The following is a 25060-nucleotide window of genomic DNA, read 5'->3' as shown; positions in this document are numbered from 1 at the left end:
AGAGAAGTATTTTCATGTAAGGAACAGAGGAGGAACAAACGTTCCTCTGCCTGCTACCTAGCTGTCCTCACCCCTTCATTCATTAGACCTGACCTTTGACCTCGCGGAAGGTGATCATGAGATCAAATTACAGGCTGGCCTGAGGTGCTGGGCAAGGCATTATGGGTAATATGCTGCAGTGCACATGTGATGTTTCTGTCATACGCTGTCAGGCAGCGTTCAGGTGCTGTCTTTCACCTTCTGTGGATGTTGAGTCTGTCGGGAGTCTCGAGGGGTTTGCCTGAGCGCAAATGGGGGCTTTTGTTTTCAAACAAACACCTTTCAGATGACTCATGTTTGCACACAGCACGCTGAAATGTATTAGTTGTGTTAAGTGCTTTATGTACAAGTTAAGAGCTATCGACAGCAAATGCACAGAAAATAGCATCAACCCTCACAGTTTGCAGAATCAAACAAAGTTGTTATGCACAGTTGCAATGAAACACTATTTCAAGGACAATTTCATTCATTTTAACAAGATTATCTATAGAACTGTGAATTATAATATAATTATGTAAGTCGTCTGTCATTTGTATCACAGACATATAATGAAACGATATATTAATATCTTAATGTTATTTATTTTTTAAATTATTGATTATTTGTTTAATTATATTTATATATTTACCTATAATTTTATGTTTATGTTTTTTTTTTTTTTACTATATTCTACATTATGCTACTTTTTTAATTTTTTTATTTTATTTTTTTTTTTGCTTGCAAGATATCAAGTTATTTTTTTTAACCATACAAATAATTTGCTTTATTTTTATTAACTTCTGTTAATATGTGTTATTTTCTATGGCTATTCTCCTGACAATAATTTTTTTTTTATTATTATTATTATTTAAATCAATATATGAAAAGTTCAAATGCAAAAGCCTCTAAGTGCCATTTGAATTGCCATTTTTATGAGAAAAATGCTAATTTTAGAAGAAAAGTTCAGACGGCAGGTAGAGGCTTTTGCATCTGAAGTCTTCATATATTGATTAATTAATGAATAAATTATATATATAATATTTTTTTTTGCATTACAGTGATGAGAATGATAATAATATCAAAAATGTTCATTTTAAAAATTATGTTTATGTTAAATATAATTTCTTATTTGTTTTTCTTTTGTTTATTGGATAAAACATGACCTCAACATGTTCTTCTCACTGCTGCTTTCATGATGGCAACTATTTCTATCACTTCAGTACTGAACTCGACACAAGGATTTCTATAATATCCAGTAATGTCCTTTTCTGCCTTAGTATGTCTGTCTGATGTAACAGAATGAAAGTATTGTAGCAGTCTGGACAGAGACTGTTAACTGTCCTCATTTAAGGGCCCAAAGAGTCCGAGGCGACACTGGACAGCACTTACTGTTGGATTGTCTTTATTAGCTAAACTATAAAAGTGGTTTGGTTAACCTAGTGATGTTATTCAGATTGGTGATGGATCGCTTTGTGTCGTCTGTACTCTGTTTCTGGGTCGTCACAGGTAAATCATGTCAAGCAACCTAAAGAAGTCTGTTTTCTATGGATTATTCAAGAGAACAGAACTAATCCACAAATACCCTGAGGATCATGATCTGGAACTACACTTGAAAATTACTCATGAGATCAAGTAAACTAAATAATGGTCAAATATTTGATTATTGTAGGTTCATTAAGTTTTGTAACAATTTACAGCTTTTAGGAACACATTTCACATGATTTAATCTTTTTTTTTTTTTTTTTACAACCAACAAACATTGTAGCTGAGTTGTTTAATGTTTTAGTTGAAACAGGTCTACACTGGAAAACTAATTTTGTGATCCAGTCCCATTTATCATTCCATCATTTATATAGTTGCACTGTTTGATTGTTTGCTGTTTTTATTTACAATGTTGTTAATCCAGTTGCTCAATTTTCATTTTCTAAAGATTCATCTAAATAGTTAATCTAATTACAGTTAATATTTTAGGTCATGATAACTTGACGATTTAAGGTCATTCGTGACATTTACTTAAGTGAAAGCAATCCAAAAATGTTACTTTTATATTTTAAGTACTACATGCCTCTTTCATTTAGGATCATAATCTGGGAATTGTGGCTTCAATGCCTTTAGGGAACTTCATTACAACTTCAGTAATGAGTCCGTTCACACTTCATTTTCGTTGCCTTAAAATTTTTAAGTAAATGATAATTAAAAAAATAAGTTAATTGAATTGTCAAGTTCACTTAACTTTTTTTTTTTTTTTTTAATTATTATGTACTTAATAATTTTAAGGCAACGGGTTTCCTCAATTTTTTTAAGTTAAGTCAACTTTCACTTTTTACAGTGTAGTATGAAGGTGAATCTCAGGAAAAGTGACATTTCCAAAAACACATTTTGCTTTAATTTAATGACTTGACTTTGGTGGTAAATAGTATCAGAGTGAATCTCATGGAAAAAAAAATATTGAAAAAATCACATTTGATGCCAAAACTTACATTTACAATTTACTCATGATAAAATCACATTTAATGACAAAATTGATGACTGAAAATTAATTGTGGATTTATTTGTTTAATTGTTGGCCTTTACCTTTAATTGTCGTTATTCTCACTGGTCAATTTAAGTATATTTAGATTTTTTCTCATTTAAAAATTATTATTTAAGAATTTATTAAATTAATTCTATTTTTTTTTCTAATTTAAGTATATAGTATAAATCAACGACAATACTAACAAATAAAGATGGAAATATGCTGCAAAAATGATTGTTTGATGTTGTAAATGGAACAAAGATATGCATAAATTGCATTCTACTTTTCATGTACACACATACAGTATCCACACATATATACATATGTGTGTGTATACTGTACACTCTCAGAAATAAAGGTACAAAAGCTGTCACTGGGGCAGTACCTTTTCAAAAGGTACGTTTTTGTACCTATTAGGTTCAAATATGTACACTTTAAGTACTAATATGTACCTTTAAAGTACCAAAATGGACCCTTTAGGTAAAAACATGTACCTATTGAAAAGGTACCGTCCCAGTGACAGCTTTTGTACCTTCATTTCTGAGAGTGTAGAGGTGGAAATAATTTACTTATGTTTTTTTTTTACATTTATTATAGTGTAAAACAGATTTGTATGTGTGTACTCTGACAAGTTCTGATGTTCTCATTTGAGTGTGTGATCATAATGAGTGTCTGAAACATAATGCAACAGCAACAGCAGTAATATCTGATAGCAAAACCGTTGAGAGGAGAATGTCACAGCGGAGACGTCTAAACCGAAAGAGCAAGAGAGAGAGAGATACAGTGAGAGAGAGTGAGACAGACACACAGAGAGAGCAGCTTTTAAAAGGATTTTGTCGGTTATTGACTGGTTGCTCTCCACTGCTAATAGCCATTTAAAGATTATAGGCCTGCTGGTGGAAATCAAGGCCTTCATTGTTCTCCTTATTGCATTCTGGCAGATGGGGGCTGACACAACAACACGCTCTCTCCCCGCGGGCAGCCTCACTCCGCACCGCTTTCCATCAGCAGCCATTCTATTGAACCGGCCCTAATAACTAGCCATGAATTATTTATCTCCATACGATATTGAGGGCCAAGAGGAGGAAGAGGGCGACGTGAGGAAGAAGGCAGGGTGGGGGTCTGCGTGCAGGTGCCAGGTCGGAAGATCTTGCGGTCCGCCCCAAACACTCCCAGGGTGGCTCTTTCCCGGAACGCAGCGAGCATTCCGATCACGGGAGAGGAGGAGATAAAATATATATTCATTAAATGTCAGTCGACTGATGAAATGAGAGCGATCCATTAGAGGCTGGCCGGGGTGGCTGTGCGGAGGGCTAATGTTTCCCGGTTGTTCGGAGGGCCGGACGGCTTTTAGTGGGCACGCCGGTGCCGCAGGGAGCAAAGCGCTTCATCTAGAAAGTTTGGCTAGGGGAAGGGCACATGACATCTACAGAGATGGAGGATCATAATCTTTATTATTTGGGAATTGTGGCCTCGGTGCCTTCGGGGCCAAGGATGGTCCAACTTTTACACATTACAACTTCAGTAATGAACATGTTCACACTTTTCTACAGGAAGTCACAAAGCCTTCTTATGAAGAAAAAAAAAAGTGCTTTTTTAAAAAGCACATTTCCCCCCCGAAAAAAAAAGAAATTTATATATATATATATTGGAAGAAGAAAATTAGGCCATATGCGTGTGGAAGAAGAAAATTAGGCCATATTACACATGTGTGTGTGTGTGTGTGTGTGTGTGTGTGTGTGTGTGTGTGCGTGCGTGTGTGTGTATCTATCAAATACTGACATAAAACTAAGAGAGAGAGTGAGATGGATGGATGGATGGATGGATGGATTGATAGATGGATAGATAGATAGATAGATAGATAGATAGATAGATAGATAGATAGATAGATAGATAGATAGATAGATAGATAGATAGGCTTCATTTTCTTCATACAATAATAACATAATTTCTTGCAAAATATGTTGACAGCTTTCCTGACATATTTTTATCTGTAAATGCCTAACATCTTCATGCCCCTAAATCCAAGTTGTAATGGCTTTTTTTCTAGTCATAAATTGGTTTACCATTACATTTATTGTTGAGTGCTTCTCAAAGGATTCTTGTTCCTTTCTTGCAATTTTACACAGCGTCTAGAGACGGCACACTGGAATTACATGGCCAGTGGCAAAGCTGTTTTCATAATTCCAAATTATTCAAAATTAAATATGTAGAGAGTGTTTGATCGATACAATTTCCTTGGTCCAAATATAGAGAAATAATGAGCAGCGGCTGAAGAATCCACCTCAAATGCTCATTATGGACAATAACGTTTTAATTGCCAGGAAACGCTGTTAAAAACACTCTGTCATTTTAGTTTGCAGGGGATCATTCGCTGCCTTTAATTAAAACTCCAACACAGATGCGTCAATCACCTGGTTTTCATAAATGGTATCAGACACATATTTTAAAGTTTATTGCTTAACTGTAATGCTCCTATTATGTGAATTAATAGTCCATTGTATGCCCTTATTGTGTCAGTCTTGATCTTTCTAGAATGATCTGCGATTTAGTAACTAACCATAGGAAGCTTGTCTTATAATTTTCCTTGTGATTTAACATGGCAGCATATGCATCAAAATGACTTAAAATGAGTGAGTGAGTGAGTGAGTGAGTGAGTGAGTGTGTGTGTGTGTGTGTGTGTGTGTGTGTGTGTGTGTGTGTGTGTGTGTGTGTGACTGTGTGTGTGTGTGTGTTTGGGTCAGTGCCACATTTCAATCTTACGGCAGGGAAAGAGAAGAAACTTTAATAACAGTTTGGAGTCCAGCCAGAGTCAAGACAAATAGCCTTGGATCAATTCCAATGAAAACATGCCAACTGTCCACAACTGGCATCATTATTGGCTTCTTCACACCCAAAGGAAATGCCCCCAAATGACACAATTTCCACGCCAGTAAAGCCATATTAGAAACGGAGACAATTAACCTGAAACTTAGCAGAGCTTTAAGACCCACAGACCAAATAAACGCCTTCTCAAACATCTTTGAAAAATGAGAGAGAGAGAGAGAGAGAGAGAGGGAGGGAGGGAGGGAGGATGCAGGTGTCATTGAACTCAACTATAGTTCTGCTATAATGAACTCCACTGAAGCAGAAGGAAACCTTACATCTAATGCTACACGACTGGCGCCACGTCTGCTCTCCCGTCCCATCAGAACAGCAAACAGTGACGCAAAATACAAGACCGTCCGGGTTTGATTCATGTTATATGATATGCAGTAAAATATGCTGAAATATTCCAGTAGATCTAGAGTGGAATGGACGGACAGATGAATAGACAAACAGAGATAGATAGATAGATAGATAGATAGATATATAGATAGATAGATAGATAGATAGATAGATAGATAGATAGATAGATAGATAGATAGATAGATAGATAGATTTCATGTCATTTCAGCCAAGTTTACACAAAATTTGTCAAGCCACTATTACAATGCATTTTGTCTCTGAAAAGGAGGAGTTGAGATGGTGTAGGATGTCTTGAGATGTCACTCAGTGCTGTGTAGGAGAGATCGAGAGAGATGAAGACAGAAAAAGGCAAAGAATGAGTGAAGGATGCCTGCAGGGTAGAATGAAAAAACCCAAATAAGCATGTAGGGGAGGAACTGTCCACCAGCCTCTGCAAAATGAACCATCTGGGTACAAGAAGAGGGTGACAGACAACAAACAAAAGAAGCAGGGGTGCCAGAGAGCGTCTGACCCTCCTCCAGGCAGGCGCTCGGCGGTTCTCCTTAAAAGGCCATCTTTCCCCGGGGGCTGCTGTGAGAAGCAGAGGAGCCGCAGACCCCTGCAGGCTGACAGTGATCCAGGCTAATGGGCCGGTCTGTGTACTCTGTAGTGTGGGGAGTGGATTAGAGAGGTAATTAAGGTTAATGATCCACCCGCTCTGATCTGTGCTTCACCACCTCAGGCTACATGCTAGCGCACGCGCTCGAGCAGATGCTAACTCCCGCCACACACAGGTGGATTCAACACCAGCGTGTTTAGAAAGCTCTGTTGAATGATGGGATGCGTCCACAAAGTACGCTTGCAGGGTGTCAGGGTTGTGCAAAATTAAGAATTGAAGAATTGGCAATTCATGATTTCAGTTTTAAGTGAATTGATCACACCCCACAGGAACTTGAATTGGAATTTGAATATGAATGACAGGATGAGGAATTTAATCAATTGTAAATCAACAAAATTCATCATAGGAAGTGCATTCTGGGAAATAAAAGGTTTTTCAATCTGGTCCACAAAAAAATTAATTAAATGTAATAACATATACTATTAAATACTAAATATAAGTATCCATCCATCCATCCATCTATCATCTGTCATTCAGCCAGTCTGTCTATCTATCTATAAGAAACAATAATAAATACACACATCTATCTATCTATAGTGAGTTACAGTCATGATCAAAAATATCGGCACCCTTGGTAAATATGACAAAGAAGGCTGTGAAAATTAATCTGCATTGTTAATCCTTTTGATCTTTTATTAAAAAAATTCACAAAAATCTAACCTTTAATTGGATAATAAGAATTTAAAATGGGGGGAAATATCATTATGAAATAAATGTTTTTCTCAAATACAGATTGGCCACAATTAACGGCACCCTTTTATTCAATACTTTTTGAAACCTTCATTTGCCAGTTTATCAGCTCTAAATTTTCTCCTATAATGCCTGATGAGGTTAGAGAACACCTGACAAGAGATCAGAGACCATTCCTTCATCCAGAATCACTCCAGACCCTTTAGATTCACAGCTCCATGTTGGTGCTGCTTCTCTTCAGTTCATCCACTCATTTTCTACAGGGTTCAGGTCAGAGGACTGGAATGGCCAGCAGAAGCTTGGTTTTGTGCTCAGTGACCCATTTTTGTGTTGTTTTTGAGGTTTGTGTTTGGATTATTGTACGGTTGGAAGATCCAAACATGGCCCATTATAAGATTTCTAACAGAGTCAGTCACTTATTGATTTTTTATCCGTTGGTATTTGATAGAATCCATGATGCCATGTGTCTAAACAAGATGTCCAGGACCTCCAGCAGAAATATAGGCCCACAACATCACAAATACAGCAGTATATTTCATTGTACACATGGGGTACTTTTTATCCCTGTGTTCACCAAACCCATCTTGAGTGTTTGCTGCTAAAAAGCTCATTTTTTAGATTCATCTGACCATAGAAGCCAGTCCCAGTCGTGTCTGATAACTGAATATGCTGGAGTTTGTTTTTGGATGAGCGAGGAGAATTTTTCTTGAAACCCTCCCAAACAACATGTGGTGATGTAGGTGCTGTTTGACTATTTTTTTAAGGGTTTTCTGACCCCGAGACTCAACTATTTTCTGTAATTCTCCAGCTGTGGTCCTTGGAGAGTCTTTAGCCACTCAAACTCTCCTTCTCACCGTGCATTAGGACGATATAGACACACGTCCTCTTCCAGGCAGTTTCAAAACCATTTTATGTTGATTGGAAATTCTTAATTATTGCCCTGATGGTGGAAATGGGAATTTTCACTGCTCTAGCTCTTTTCTTAAAGCCACTTCACTAATTTGTGAAGCTCAGTTATCTTTTGCTGCACATTAGAAATATATTCTTTGTTTTTTCTCATTGTGATGGATGAATAAGGGAATTTGGGCTTTGCTTTCCCTCCTATTTATATTTCTGTGATACAGGAAGCCATGGCTGGATAATTTCATGTTCATAATCACCGTGGAGTGCTCAAAATTGTGAATATGAATGGGAATATACTTCAGAGATATTTTACTTATAAGAATTTCTAGGGGTGCCAATAATTGTGTCCAACATGTATTTGAGAAAAACATTTATTTCATAATGATATTTCCCCCCATTTTAAATTCTTATTATCCGATGAAAGGTTAGATTTTTGTTATTTTTTTAAATAAAAGGTCAAAAGGATTAACAATGCAGATTAATTTTCACAGCCTTCTTTGATAATATTTACTAAGGGTGCCAATATTTTTGGCCATGACTGTATATGACAATTATTTTTTAATTTTATCTTTAATTCAATTATCTTTAATTCTGCTGTACTTCCTGACATTCATATTCAAGAACTGAATTGGAAATGAAAAGGCATTGTCGTTTGAAAATAGCACATAACCCAGATGTGTGTCTTGTTGTAACTGGTTACATGTCTTAAAGTTGTCTAATTTAGCACTATTTTTTATTCTGAATTGGAATTTCCAACATCCTACTTGAAGTCAGACTTTTAATTTGCACAGCAATCTGATTTTACAAAGACACACATGTATGACAACATGGCAGCACGTGTTTGGCAAATGCTTAAAATGTGTAAGACATTGCATTATTTGTCATGTATCAGCTCCTTTCTCTGTGGACAATAAAACACCAACAAAGCTAGCAGTTACATTGCTTTTTTGTTTCTATGCAATGCATACTTTGTATACCCCATTTTTTGCCCATTGGAGTATCCCACACTGGACAGCTAGTTGACCAGTAAAATTGACTTTTTTTTTCACATTGTAGCAGCTTAGCTTTATTAAATATCATTGAGTTTTGATGAAAACCTCCAAAGTTTGGTCTAATGAGCCTTAAGCAGCCTTTGAAAACATATCTGCTTTTCATATACATTGTCGAAACAATTGATATAAATAGATGCCATCACAATAATTAATGTTCTCCTCATATAGTTGTAATTATTTTATCACAGTCGGAATGTCTGACATCTCCCTTTCTCTCAAGCAAATATGTGTGTAAAGTGAGAATGGGGATTTCCACGGACATAATGCGTGGCATAAATCATCTTAAATGTAGTGCCTTTCATCTAATTGCTCTGCTTTGTGTAGCACATGTAACAGAAGGCCGTCCCCTTTGGAAGGAAACATGGTCGTTTTTCACAGTATAAACTGATCAATTGAATGGGACATCAAAAAATGAAATTTGAAGAAGCAATTTTTTTGCTCTTATCCATCTTTGAAATACCACAGTAATAGCAACAAAGTGGTTTTTCCTCAAAAATGCAGTTTCTGCTGATCAAATCAGGATTTCAGGGCAGCACATTTGAGAGTATGAACGACAGGACCCATCAGACTTAAGTGAATTATGACCCTGTTAAACCAGGTTTTAGTGCCATCCAAAGCAGACACATTTTCCAGCCTTTTCCTGTAATTTTTGAAAGCCTTTTTGCTGTAATAAAATATCACTTTTTCCAGCATTTATGCATTAAACGCCCATCGTCCTCGTTTCTCTGCTCCAATGATAATCAGATTGCATCGCGCTTCCTTTTCTACGCCTCTCTCGGATCACTCTCGATAAAGATGACACGAGGGCCTGCAAACTGGACCAAATTGACCTCGGTGTCTTTCTCTCGCTTCAGTTTTTCCTGCAGTCGTTTGTGTTATGATTACATCATCTAAAGAAACACTGAGGTGCTTGCGTGACTGTCACCAAGGGCTCTAATGCCCCATCATGTAGCTCTTTACCCAGAATGCCTCGGGACCAAGTTCCACACATATTCACCGCTCTGTAACTTGGTACGCATCCTCGAACCAGCTATTACAGCACATCGGCACGTCGCCAATGGCCGTGTTTACAAAATCCTGATGTCCCCAACAGGTCCTTTTACTGTGAGAGTGAAACACTTTCAGTTTTATTTCTCATAAAGTAAACCCCCCTCTTATTTCACTGTGGAAATATGATCACTGGTGATGTGGTAACTCATTGAGAACCATTGAAACCCAGCTGTGGATATTGGCAATTAAGTCAGGCATAATTGTTTGGAAATGAGAATAGGAGGCGATAAAACAGGATGGAAGAACTGACGATCACTCTCTAAATAATTCTGTTCGCTTCAGTCTGCGATGAGATGGCTCACAACAGGTTTGATTCTGCATTACTGATTTGGGTTGTTCAGTTCACGTTAACAATAGTGCTTCCCTCGCCTCAGGTAGGCCTACTGCAATTCTGAGAGTGCTCAGGACCAGAGGCAATGATAGGTACTCATCCATAACCAACAAACCTCAGCACCTGCTGTAGCTTCCGGCGTCCCATTTATTCTCTCAGCATGATGCCACTGCAGATTTGGCTGTCGTGAAATGCATTGCAGTTAGGATTTAATTCGTCTCGGCCTCTGATGGCACACTCACTGTCCATTCGGTGGTTATATGATCTATATAGCACACAAAAGTTGTTGGGAACTTAGGAATCTAGTAACAAAGGCATCTACAAGGTACTGGGTTGATACAGGAAGCACATTTAAAAAGTTACAAAGATAGATAGATAGATAGATAGATAGATAGATAGATAGATAGATAGATAGATAGATAGAGTGCCCACTAATATTGGCACCCTTGGTAAATATGAGCAAAGGTGACTGTGAAAATAAATCTGCATTGTTTATCCTTTTTATCTATCATTCAAAAAATTCACAAAATACCAGCCTATCATTGAAGTAAAACAATTGAAAGCGGAGGGAAAATATCATTGTGAAATAAATGCTTTCTCTAGTTCATGTTGGCCACAATTATTGGCACCCAATTATTGCAACGACCTTTTCCCAAGATGACAGCTCTGAATTTTCTCCTATAATGCCTGAAGAGTTTGGAGAACACCTGATAAGAGATCAGAGACCATTTTCTTCATACAGAATCTCTCCAGATCCTTCAGATTCCCAGATCCATGTTAGTACTTCTTCTCTTCAGTTCACCCCACTCATTTTCTGTAGGGTTCAGGTCAGAGGACAGGGACAGCCATGGCAAAAGCTTCTTTTTGTGCTCAGTGTTTATTTTGATGTTTGTTTTGGATTGTTGTCCTGGTGGAAGGTCCAAAGACGGCCCATTATAAGATTTCTAACAGAGGTTTTGATTTTTTATCTATTAGTATTTGATAGAATCCATGATGCCATGCATCTGAACAAGATGTTTAGGACCACTGGCAGAAAAACAGGCCCACAACATTAAAGATCCAGCAGTATATTTAACCATGGACATGGGGTAGTTTTTTTTTATCCCAGTTTGTACTAAACTCATCTGGTGGGTTCGCTGCCAAAAAGCTCTTTTTTCAGTTTCATCTGAACATAGAAGCCAGTGTCATTTGAAGTTCAAGTCGTTCAAGCAGTGTCTGAATTTGCTGGAGGTTGTTTTTGGATGAGTGAGGAGAATTTTCCTTGAAACCCTCCCGAACAACATGTGGTGATGTAGGGGATGTTTGATTTTTTTTTTTAGGTTTCTGACCCCAACTCAACTAATCTCTACAACTCTCCAGCTGTGGTCCTTTGAGAGACTTTGGCCACTCAAACTCTCCTTCTCACCGTGCATTAGGACTGTATAGACACACGTCCTCTTCCAGACAGATTTTATAACATCTTTAGTTGATTGAAACCTCTTAATTATTGCCCTGATGGTGGAAATGGGGATCTTCAATGCTTTAGCTCTTTTCTTACAGCCACTTTCTATTTTGTGATGCTCAACAATCTTGTTCTGCACATCAGAACTATATTCTTAGGTTTTACTCCTTGTGACGGATGATTAAGGGAATTTGGCCTTTGTGTTCCTCATATTTATAATCCTGTGGAATAGGAAGTTATTGCTGGACAATTTCATGCTCCTACACTGGTGTGCTAAAAAAATTAAATATGAATGGGAATATACTTCAGAGATATTTTACTCATAAGAATTTCTAGGCGTGCCAATAATTGTGGCCAACATTCATTGGAGAAAAACATTTATTTCATCATGAGATTGTCTCTCCACTTTCAATTGTTTTACTTCAAAGATTTTCACTTTTTTGAGTGAAAGATCAAAAGGATAAACAATGCAGATTTATTTTCACATTCGCATTTGCTCATATTTATCAAGGGTGCCAATATTAGTGGAGGGCACTGTAGACAGATAGATAGATAGATAGATTTCTTTTAAAAAAATTATAAAATGCTTAAAACGAAAAAACAACTTGACAATAAGGTAAGTAAACATTTTTTTCTCTTTGGAATTAAGATTATTTTGCGTGTGTGTGTGTGTGTGTGTTTGTGTACACTTGTCTATGCTACATTGTGGGGACCCCACAAATGTAGTAAAACCTGAAATTTTTGACATTGGAAAAAAAAAAAAGTAAATTATGTTTATCTTAAAGTGTAACAATAAACAGGTTTTCTGTAAGGGGTAGGTTTAGGAGATTGAAAATATTGTTTTTTCAGTATAAAAACAACAGAAGTCTATGGAAAGTCCCCACTATTCACAAAAACAAACGTGTGTGTGTGTGTGCGCGCGCGCGTGTGTGTGTGTGTTTTAAACATCTTTTTTTCAGAAAACGAGTTTTTGCAGTGTAAGCTGCTTTGAAGCACACATCCACAAATATAGCTGTATATACTGTTTAAAGTTATGTATGAGAAAAAAAAATATTTCTTATTTTTTTATTATTACTTCTGGCCGATCTACACACAATAAATTCATTGATTATTGTGGTATCAACTTTTTCAAATAAATTCTGCACACAAACTTAAGTAAAATGAATTGTGTGGGTTATTGAACAATGGCAATTAACAGTCACGCTTGTTATTTAGGGTAGCTATTATTGTTTTAGCTTGAACAAAACAAAACAAAAATGAAATGGAAAAAAAGAAAGAAATATAGATTTTAAAGTGAACAGAAGCTGGGAGAGAGTTGCCAAAAGGATGAATGAATGACTAGACAGTTGATTTATTATGTTGGTGACAGTACCTGCTGGCGAACCCATGACAGCTTCCCCTGATGGCATCCTCAGCATATCAAACACCACACTCTTCCATTTCCTCACAACAGGCACTGTGTCAGTCTTAAAGGACAGGCGGTACTGTCAGCGGTGGCTAGGTTGGATTAAAGACAGGCAGTAAATAAAAATATGCCACATCACCGTCACAAAGCTTCTCTGGGGATCAATACATCTGTCAATCACTGACTGCTGTCTGCCTGAACCAAATAGAAATGCATGCATAAGAAAATGTGTGATTTTAATAAATCGAAGGCAAATATACTTTTACTTGAAACATGAGTATAGCTGTCACTTTAAAGAGAAATATGAGAAAGATTATTAGTACAGCTACAGAATGCATTGTTCCTTCAAATCGCTGCTGATAGATTAAAGCCACAAGAACCATGAATAACACCCTCGCCATCTTTACTCAAGTCAATATACAGTGAGGAAAATAAGTATTTGAACACCCTGCTATTTTGCAAGTTCTCCCACTTAGAAATCATGGAGGGGTCTGAAATTGTCATCGTAGGTGCATGTCCACTGTGAGAGACATAATCTAAAAAAAATCCAGAAATCACAATGTATGATTTTTAACTATTTATTTGTATGATACAGCTGCAAATAAATATTTGAACACCTGTCTATCAGCTAGAATTCTGACCCTCAAAGACCTGTTAGTCTGCCTTTAAAATGTCCACCTCCACTCCATTTATTATCCTAAATTAGATGCACCTGTTTGAGGTCGTTAGCTGCATAAAGACACCTGTCCACCCCATACAATCAGTAAGAATCCAACTACTAACATGGCCAAGACCAAAGAGCTGTCCAAAGACACTAGAGACAAAATTGTACACCTCCACAAGGCTGGAAAGGGCTACGGGAAATTGCCAAGCAGCTTGGTGAAAAAGGTCCACTGTTGGAGCAATCATTAGAAAATGGAAGAAGCTAAACATGACTGTCAATCTCCTCGGACTGGGGCTCCATGCAAGATCTCACCTCGTGGGGTCTCAATGATCCTAAGAAAGGTGAGAAATCAGCCCAGAACTACACGGGAGGAGCTGGTCAATGACCTGAAAAGAGCTGGGACCACCGCTTCCAAGGTTACTGTTGGTAATGCACTAAGACGTCATGGTTTGAAATCATGCATGGCACGGAAGGTTCCCCTGCTTAAACCAGCACATGTCCAGGCCCGACTTAAGTTTGCCAATGACCATTTGGATGATCCAGAGGAGTCATGGGAGAAAGTCATGTGGTCAGATGAGACCAAAATAGAACTTTTGGTCATAATTCCACTAAACGTGTTTGGAGGAAGAAGAATGATGAGTACCATCCCAAGAACACCATCCCTACTGTGAAGCATGGGGTGGTAGCATCATGCTTTGGGGTGTTTTTCTGCACATGGGACAGGGCGACTGCACTGTATTAAGGAGAGGATGACCGGGGCCATGTATTGCGAGATTTTGGGGAACAACCTCCTTCCCTCAGTTAGAGCATTGAAGATGGGTCGAGGCTGGGTCTTCCAACATGACAATGACCAAGCACACAGCCAGGATAACCAAGGAGTGGCTCTGTAAGAAGCATATCAAGGTTCTGGCGTGGCCTAGCCAGTCTCCAGACCTAAACCCAATAGAGAATCTTTGGAGGGAGCTCAAACTCCGTGTTTCTCAGCGACAGGCCAGAAACCTGACTGATCTAGAGAAGATCTGTGTGAAGGAGTGGGCCAAAATCCCTCCTGCAGTGTGTGCAAACCTGGTGAAAAACTACAGGAAACGTTTGACCTCTATAATTGCAAACAAAGGCTACTGTACCAAATATTAACATTGATTTTCTCAGGTGTTCAAATACTTATTTGCAGCTGTATCATACAAATAAATAGTTCAAAAATCATACATTGTGATTTCTGGATTTTTTATTTTAGATTATGTCTCTCACAGTGGACATGCACCTACGATGACAATTTCAGACCCCTCCATGATTTCTAAGTGGGAGAACTTGCAAAATAGCAGGGTGTTCAAATACTTATTTTCCTCACTGTACATGTTTGTCCTGAACACACCATTGTGTTTTTTAACGTGCCGTACTACAAATATTTATTGTTCCATGCTATTCATTTGACTATATACATTATTAAACGGAAAACAATTCCTCTGAAACCCTCTATAGTTATTGACACAACAGATTTGAAAAGGCTGACCTGATGTGTCTGCAATGGCAAATGTGAGCGTCTGTAACACTGTTGATTCTTGAGGCTGTGCATGGCTGGTATTGTACATTTACCTGCATATACCGTAGTCTCCTCCGTGAGGGTTTGTTTGTGTGAAAGCTGATCTGTGAAAAGTGCCATAGACGAGCTGCATCCACAGACTCCAAGGCCCTGAACTCAGAACAAGCTGAGATGGAAAAATACCTGCATGTTTACTACTTACCGTAGTAATCAAATCCTGCTTTCACAGGAAAAAGCTAAGTGAAAGAGTAGCTCTCTGGAGAGCAAAATAGAAGGGTTAAATGATACATTCCTGCAAATGGAAGTCCATTTCTACAGCACTGTATTCCGTTTATAAGAAAAAAGATTTAAATAAGATTGAAATTGTAAACTTAGGGCTCTTTTTGCTCCCGCATTTGGATAAAGTAATGTTTTTAAAAACTATACCAACTAACACAACTAATAGGGAAGACGGGGCTAGTTGTCACAGCAGCCATATCTCAACTATTTTGAGTCAAAAGTCAAAAATGCAAAAGTTTTCTCTGGCAGTGGTTTTGGGTGTTGGTTTTAAACCATTTCTGCTGGCCATTTGTGCTGTTTAATTAATTATTTTACTGTATAATTTTTTGCTGAAATGCCATTAAATACCTTAGAACTTGACTGCTGGGTCAAGGTGTTTAATCCTTTGCACAGGTCTGCAATAAATAGGCCTATCTATCATTAAAAAAAATATTTAGTTAATTAAAAAATGCACCCGGTCTCTCTCGAAGAGTAAATATTGTTTGTTTTACTCAACTAATGTTGTTCTTTTTGGAACAACAATAGTTGTTAAAGGCCTATTAAAGGCCTATTTTGTAATAGTGGCATGAAATCTAAATGCTTTATTATTAATATTCCCTCTATGCCCATGTGGTTATTTCATATTGGCCAGTCTATGAGCAGCTGGTTGTGAAAACACCAATCAGACTGTGCCACCCAATGCCACTGCAGAAACGCACGAGCCCAGTTAGTAATTCACCGCCATTTCCAATTAGTGTGACAACAATAACCTTTCATCCTGTCATTTATCAATTAGAAGAGAGAGAGAGAAAAAATTCGTCCAGCTGAGAGCTGTGCAATAATGTGCAGCTGTGCTGAAGAATTCGGCGTCCCTTTATTACTTTGCGACAAAGGGGAGACAAAGACATATTTCACTCATTGCGTGACTTAATGAGGCCGCTCACAATCCATCATCTAAATGCCGCCCAACAGCGGATGGAATTCTCGCGAGAGTTCCTTCAAAAGCCAACGGGCTTCTCGCGAGAGTTCCAGCGGAGAGCGAATGAGACAGCAGCACGCGCCACCTGATGGTATTAATGAGGCATTTTCCATGGCTTTTTCCAACTTCATCTCGATTCTGAGCTCTTTGATAGTATTAAAGCTTGGGAAATTATGATTTTTGAATTTGCATGATTTTTTGTGGGCGTCGTTCTCCAGACATGAGGACAAGATCTCGTTAAGCAAAAGGAGGTAAATAGGAAATACAGGAACAACTATAAAATAAATAAAAATCTCGTTCTTGTATTTCTTTCTTAAATATAACATATAGGCCTAATACCTTAATAATTATTTCTTTCTAAATAGGCTATAATTAAATTATATATTATAGAAAGATAATAATTAATTAATTAATTGCATGTTATTAATTAAATTCACTGAATAACTCAAGTCTTATTTTTTATTTATTTATGTTTGATCCTCCAGATATGAATTTCTTTGCACTGTATGAAATATCAAAATCAGCTGAATATCTGTCAGCAAGCGATTCTTTGCTGGAGTCTGTTTTACTGCAGTCAGTATGATCTCTGTTCATCTCTCCTGTGGATATGCATGGTCTTTTTCATCGACCAGCACAATATTAAAATGCTTCATTCACTGTCATGACTGCTTCATTAAGTCTAACGTCTTTCCTGCATGTTTCTTTTTTCACTTTTATTTCAATTTTCTGTTTTTCCAGCTTCAATTCAGATGTTATTTGAATTGTAAAAATGTATAATACACAATGTCCAAATAGTACTGTCTTATGAATTAATATATGCTTATTTCATATATTTTAATGCAGGCCAATGAAGATTGTGACCACATCCTCTTCTGCTCAATTGAGATGAGTCTTGTGTTTACACTCTTGTGAAATAATGATGAGATGATGAGTGTGTGTGTGTGTGTGTGTGTGTGTGTGTGTGTGTGTCAGATCAGGCTGGGCGACTGGTAACCCGACCCTGCATTTTATTGAGATGTCCATTAATCCTAGCTCTCTGCCCATGACCTCTGACCTCGGCTGACCCCTGCACATGGTGTTGCCGGCCAGAGGGACTTGGGCACTGCTGCGTCCGGATCGCGTCTCCCATCCTGACAGCAGCCCACTCTCTCCCATCGGAGAGGGAATCATTAAGCGCGAATCTAAAACGAGGGCCAGGGGAGAGCTTTATCCACACAAATACAGCCATGAGAAAGAGACTCGGCTCTCATCTCCACGGATAGAGTTACGCTGGAGTGAGAACGATTCAGCTTTTAATTGCATTCTTCTAACTCCATATCACATCTTCATCCATCTCTTCCTCTCTCTCACCCGGTCTGTCTCTCCAATTCTCGCTCGCCCAATCGCCTTGCACGCTCCCCAACAAATGCCTTTTGGAGTACAAATCATTCCAAATTGGAATTCATTTTCAAAGGGCTTTTAAGAAGACGAATATGAGAGCCACTTACTTTAAATGATCCATTTATTTTAACGCTCAAAGTCGTATCGTTTACCTGCTGCCTATAAAAGAATATCCTCACCTGCCACCAAGAGTCTAAAAATAAAAGCCGTCCTGAAAGTGTAGAGATAAGCTTTCGTTAGGTATCACTGCTTTCTCACCGACAGTCTGAAAGAGAACACCTGATTGGCTCGCTGTCTCTCCTCGAAGCTGTTGTCACCTATCCGAGCTCTGGTGAGCAATTACCTGGCCTGTCGGAATCCAAGCCGAACAGATTGAATTCTGATTGATTTCTGCCCAGGAAAGAGGAGAGAATTTAAAGGTCTTCTTTTTTAATTGGGTATTTGGTGTGTGCTGATGTGAGGAACTTGTCCCTCCCCAGGGATCCTTTATGGGGCAATAATGGCGCTGAGAAACAGCCTGGTCTGCTCTCTCCCTGGAAGGCCATAACCCCACATTTGTCCTGAGTGCTTTTCTATTATGCATTGATAGCTAAGCATCAATCAATAGGGGAGGGAAGAGAAAACCCTGCGAAACCAACTTCTTAAGTGTAAAACGCCTCTTAATACCAGAGCTTTCAAACAACTTAACCTGGGTGCTTTTTTTTTCTGCTCAGCGTCTTTGAGAAGACAGAAGTGAGGAGAGACACTGCTGATGTTTTATTCAACGGCAGGGAATGGGTTCAGGGGAAATGCGTGCCACAGCAGCATCAATGGCCTTTTTTTGGCTTTTAGAAAAGTCTGGCATGTGCACTTTTGCATAATAACGTTGGGCAATAACGATTTACCCTAAACGGACTCTTAGCAAATATTTTAGATTTTAGATCACAAACAACAAAGGACTCAATTTGTAAATCAATGATTTAATTAAGTTCTATTTTTAAGTACAATTCTCAAGAGTGAATAGAAATTATTTGGATTTATGTACAATGCTCACACTTAAACATAAACCCTTAAAAGGGCAATAAAAAATTTGAAGAGTACACATTTTATGCTGAAAAAAACATCTGTGTTTAAATGCTATGATTTTATAATCTCTGTATGTTACAAATACATGTATCCACTTGGCTGGCCTTCGTAATCTTCATCATCGACATTCTCCTCTTCGCCTGATATTCTATAAGCCTCGTTTTCTTTTTGCCAGAACTCTTTGGTGAGCTGAGAACCTGGAAAATATAAAGAGAACATGTTTAATTAATTGTAGCAATTATTTATGATGCAAAACAAAAAAATAACTATTTATTTTCGTTTAATGCACTCAGAGGAACTATTTTTTGGTTCCAAAGAACCTTTCAGTGAACAGTTCTTAAAAGAACCCTTTTTTCTTAGTGAGAGGAGCGTTTTAAAAATCTAAAGAACCTTCTTCCACTATAAAGAACTTTTGTCGTTAAAGGTTCTTCATGGAACCACAGATGCCAATAATAAACCTTTATTTTTATTAGCATGTACTATAATTAATATAGTCTACTATACTAAAACATTTTAGTAGATGCTTTTTAATTAACAGAGTGAAAATGTGGTGAACAGCCATTACCAGCATGCAAATAGGATCTATTAATTAATGCACTAAATAAAGCGGCAGCATGTTTACTTTATATATATATATATATATATATATATATATATATGAAAGCTCAGCATTTTCTCAATATTTTTGCCCACAACTTCCTGTAAAACACACACACACATACTTGATATATTTAAATCTTCTCTTTCTATTTTTCTCTATAGCCTCTAAACCTATAGGAAAGGGTCTGTCCTGTGTCCAGAGTCACCTTTCACTACCACCTATCCCAGAGTTCATAGCAGGCGGGACGTTCCGGGAAGCGAGGGATGGGGGGGGGGGGGCACTGGTGGTGAAGATAAGGGCCAGTCTAAAGGATCAGACCCCCCAGAGAAAGAGATAACAGCCAGACAGTCACAGCAACGACCTGCCACATAATACACAAGCCCTTCCACCCCTTCTCCCTTTACCTTCCGAATCTCCCCCCATCTAGGACCCTCTTGACCTCCTGTCATCACCAGCCTTTACGTTCCTGCTAGAGAAAGCCCTTGACTGGTGTACGGTTATCGTCAGCTCTGTCGGATTCTCGGAAGGCCAAGTTCACCTTTAGCGATGAGGAGATGATAAGCTTTGATAGTGGCATATGCGAATCGATCAGTTCCCACTGTTGGTGCGTTCGCATGTCTTTTCTGACCACGCCACAGACCACAGAGAGAACATGAATAACCTAACAGACCTCTCTCTGCACAGATATTTTTCAATGTTAAAACAAGACAAATGTTTACGTTAAACATTTGTTGTTTGCATTAAGTTAAATAGTCTATTAAAATGCTTGCACTGCAACTAGATGAGGAAATCAACTTTCATGACCGCAAAAGATAAATACTAATATACACACTCTTTAATATAATAATCAAATTATTTGTATATATATGTATAAGTTAAAAAAGTTAAATAAGATGAATAAATTGAGAGCAAATATAAATCTGATTGGTACTATGTTCAAATGAAATCAAAGCTATATAATCTGTGTAGCTACATAAAATGCTTCTGAAACATAATTCTTATATTTTATGTTGGTCTTCTTATATGTATTGGTTTTGTGTACATGTGTATATGTTATTTTGGCTGCATCTTGGCCAGGACACTCCTGTAAAGGAGATTTCTAATCTCAGAGAGTTTTCTGATGTTGTTGTCGAATAAAGGTTATAATAAGAATAAGAATAAAATAGTGACTTTTTATATGAATAGAGACTTTTTCAGATTTCTCTTCTGAGAAAAAGACCACAGAAATCTCATTTAGAGTTTCACAAGAGATTTCAGCAAGGTGCGCTCAGATTTGCTAAAATACCAAAATCTGTAATCAAAGTCAGAGATCTCAGTATGAACTTTATTTCTCATCACATTCTTTCCCAAATCTAGCTATCTGAGCTAATACTGTGCTATCAACAACGGACTCATTTCTATTTGTTTAATTTTTCCTAAAGCATTTCATGAGAAACACCTGAGACAACATTGACACATAAAAGTAACAGTCTCCTGAACAAGTCATTTCTGAACAATAAACAATAATAAAACATGGAAACAGTGTTATCTGCGTGTGTGTGTGTGTGTGTGTGTGTGTGTGTGTGTGTGTGTGCGTGTGTGTGGAAGTAGCCCCAACAATCATGTTTTTTCAGCTTGTTCACCTCTGACCTTGTTTTTCTTATGGCCATGTCTGTGTCTATGAATGAGTGTGTTCTCAGACATACCTCCACGTGTAACCTGTAATCTGGCGGAGGCAGACACCTCTCCGAAGGCGTTCCTGGCGGTGCATGTGTACACACCTGCATCGTTCGGCCCAACTCCTTGAATCTGGAGCCAGCCGGTCAATTCAAACCGCCGCGGACCCCCACGGGCCTGTAATTACAGAAACACACACCGTTGCACATTTAACAAAACCAGAACTGTTTCTGAGAATGTGACCGTAAACCTACTGTTTGAGAGGACATTTGTCTGTTTACACTCTTAAAAATGTAGGTTATTTATTGACATCTATGGTTCCATGAAGAAACTTTAACAGCCATAGAACCTTTCCATTCCACAAAAGCTTCTTAAGATGTATCATACAAAAAATAAATAAATACTGAAGATTATGTGACTATCATATAATCTGACTGATGACAGTTTGAATGGTGCTTTCCTGTGTATTTGTTAGAATTTTGTGGTGGTTGGTTATTAATTTGTTTTATTAAAATTTTATTGTCCACCATCTACAGATTATTTAATGTGCACATACCTGTACAGCTGTGCTTGAATCATCAGCAGGGAAAGAAATAACGTCTCCTCCTTTACTCCACTGGATGGAGGCCAATGGATACGATGACACCTCACAGGAAAAGATGACATCACTTCCTTTGGTTGTGACGATGTCACGGGGAGCATAAGTGATAACTGGTTCTGTAAAGTTTGCAGAGAATAAACAACTTTGAGTCTTAGAGTAACTGATTATAAAAATAAAACATATTTTAAGATAAAAAAATTTTTTTAAAACATCCTGAAGCAAATCTTTACTACTGGATGCTTTTTTCACACCAGTTTATGTATTTACTGTAGCCATCTGTGCTGTGCTGTGTTTTGATTAGCTTGGTTAATTATTTTAAGGTGTGAGACTGGACACTTACGAGCTGCTAATCTTTAGCATGACGGTAAGGTAAATACAAACTTAACGGCTGACTTATTATTCCCACAGCTGAACAAATGGGTTTTCATTTGGCCTTTTCCATGACAAAACTTTTAAATGTGGTGATTATGTTGGCACTCAGACTCTATCCATGACAATGGTTCCTCCTGAGACGACATTTACATTTATATATACATTTACATTTACATTAGCAGATGCATTCATACCAAACTGATGTGGCCATTACTTTAGCTGAGGTCGCTGAGCAAACACGTACAAGTGCTAAAATTAAATATCAAATGCCAGTAAGAAAACAGATCCAATACAATTAAAAAGATTTTTAATAGCTGAAGGCCTTTAGAAGGGTAAATCGCTGCCAGGACCTATTCCAGCCATATTGTCATCACTAAGAGCTTATAAATAATCATATTTTGTCAAAATAAAAATAAGCTTATTTTAGGATGATGGCAATTGCGACTTTATTTTTATGACAATTAAGCACCCCACCCCAATTCATCAACTGAATAGGCTATTTAAAGAGATTTATAATCTAGATATAAACTGTAAGATGTAACTGTAAAATAAATAAATAAATGTAATAATTGTTGTGTTTATACATCATTGTAGTATTTGTTGTGCTTCTTTTAATCCATGCTAATTCTGTAATAAATTCAAATGCACTTTAAAAAGTTGCAGTAATGAAAATCACGATTGAGGATAACAAGAATTACAATTGATCTATATATGTGTACATTAAGATTTAATCATAGTACATTTAGAGATACTCACTTGACTTGCAGGGTCCATGGTGCACCATTGTCAGCATCTGACCTTTGCCTTGCTTGTGTTGGGCCGCCCGAAACTGGCATATATTTTTATATGTCTTTCCATCAGAAGCGCAGAGTGTTTCCTGTTTACTGCACACACAGATGGCTCTGGGTTCACCTGTGGGGTTTCTGCGTGGGGCTCTGCAGCGCAGACCTTCAGCACAGCGCCCGTAAAAAGTAGACCCAGATCGGGGCTCTGGGTCACACAGTTGCCCCTCATCGTTTCCACATTCCCAGCAACACCCGCACTGGTCACGAACTAGCCCGGCTGGACAACCCTGCAGCTGCCTAACATCTGGACAGTGCTCAGGGTGACATTTTTTAGGGCATCCCTCGCCTGGTCGAATGCTCTTCTGCCAGTCAAAGTGACCGAGGTGCTCCGGATGGAAGGACTCAGATACTGAAACTAGGATCAGCACCAGTAAAACCAGTAAATAAGCCATTGTCTGTCAGGTTAAACTGGTTGAAGTCACCAAAAACAGATGGAAAAAGTCCTTGTTTCTGATAGCAGAAGTAGCTTTTATGTTGATGTAGCAGGCCAACAAAAGCAGGCTTAAAGGGCAGTCACTAGGCCTGAAAATCCCAAAATACAAAGTTTCTAGAATTCTTGTGATCATCAGCAAAGCCTTTTCTCCCTGCTCAGTCCTTAAAGTATCCTTATAAACTGAACTGTGTTGCAGTGTCACAAAAGTGCAACAGGCTGAATGAGCAAGAAGGTGGGAAAGAAAACGCAGAGGCAGCTCTAACTTTGGTGACCCCCTCTTAAACTGCAGGGTGCCTCCCCCCCCATTTGCTCAACAAAAGTGTAAAAAAGGTGTGAACTGGGAGATGAGCAACAACCAATCAAAACACTCAAACCTGAGTTAGGGTGGGGGTGAAACCTGAGTTTGAAATCATGGGTTTTAAACCAAACTGGACACAGAAACTGTCATAAATTAACCCTCACAAACATGGTTTCAGGTAGGAAATGATTTTTTGCATACCCCACCCTCCCCAAGGCTGTTTTCCCACATAATGCGATGATAAAACATCAATTTATAAAATAGTTTAAAAAAAAATGATTTAAATATAGTGAATATAGTTGTGTAACTCAGATCTTATATCACTGGCAGAATCAAAGAGTTCCCATTCACTTAGAAACAGTTTTTAGCCAATCACAAGAGCCGTAAATATCATGTGACAGTGCGTTTTACAGATCTGATTACAAGTGACTGAGTGGAACTTTGTTGATAAAGCACAAAGAGATGTGAAAACGAACGAACGAAAGAAAGAAAGAAAGTCTGACTTTTTTGTGTTGTTTAATCACAAATTTGACGTTTTAGGCAGTTGTTGATATCAGACATGCTGAAGAAGTTCAGTAAGGTATTGCGCATTTATTTAGACACGTCTCTCCAGTCATTCAATCTAGCTTATTAAGTTATTTTTATTTTTAGTAGTTATTTATTTATATCCTTTACGGTTGCTCAAATGCTTTCAAGCAGCTATTTGTTATTTTGACCATTTCGATGTGAAATTGGTCTGGATTAATACGGTTTGGACCCTGTTTGCACCTGAATTTTGTGTAGAATTTGTGCTTGAATCTTTATTTTTCCTTAGTGACACCATGAAATTACTAGTTTTCTTAATTATATTTCCTATATGGTAGAAATAAGATATACTATGATTTGCTAAATTGCAGGTTGTATGGGGGGAGGGGGGTTACTCTGAATCTAGAGAGAACATAAGTGTGTGTGTGTGTGTGTGTGTGTGTGTGTGTGTGTGTGTGTACATATGTATGCATGTATGTGAATATATAATCTATGTACATGTATATACGTAGCCTACACTTGCAGAAGTGTAAGTGTGAAGACAGATTAAAA

At 37.9% G+C, this 25060-nt stretch overlaps 1 protein-coding gene across 1 annotated transcript; it reads right to left on the bottom strand.

The window, feature by feature from the left end:
- Positions 1 to 18630: 18630 nt before the first annotated feature.
- On the bottom strand, positions 18631 to 23851 carry kazald2 (Kazal-type serine peptidase inhibitor domain 2). The gene is made up of 4 exons (XM_058798550.1): positions 23164 to 23851; positions 21991 to 22151; positions 21464 to 21611; positions 18631 to 19374 (listed from the first exon to the last, which is right to left on the bottom strand). Exons 1-4 carry the CDS (start codon positions 23642 to 23644, stop codon positions 19253 to 19255), a joined length of 912 nt encoding a protein of 303 aa, XP_058654533.1. The 5' UTR covers positions 23645 to 23851; the 3' UTR covers positions 18631 to 19252.
- Positions 23852 to 25060: the final 1209 nt, after the last annotated feature.

The sequence above is a fragment of the Onychostoma macrolepis genome, chromosome 14 (genome assembly GCF_012432095.1).
Source record: "Onychostoma macrolepis isolate SWU-2019 chromosome 14, ASM1243209v1, whole genome shotgun sequence".
Lineage (NCBI taxonomy): Eukaryota > Metazoa > Chordata > Actinopteri > Cypriniformes > Cyprinidae > Onychostoma > Onychostoma macrolepis.
The sequence above is the reverse complement of the archived record's forward strand: the minus strand, read 5'-3'. Positions and strand labels throughout refer to the sequence as shown.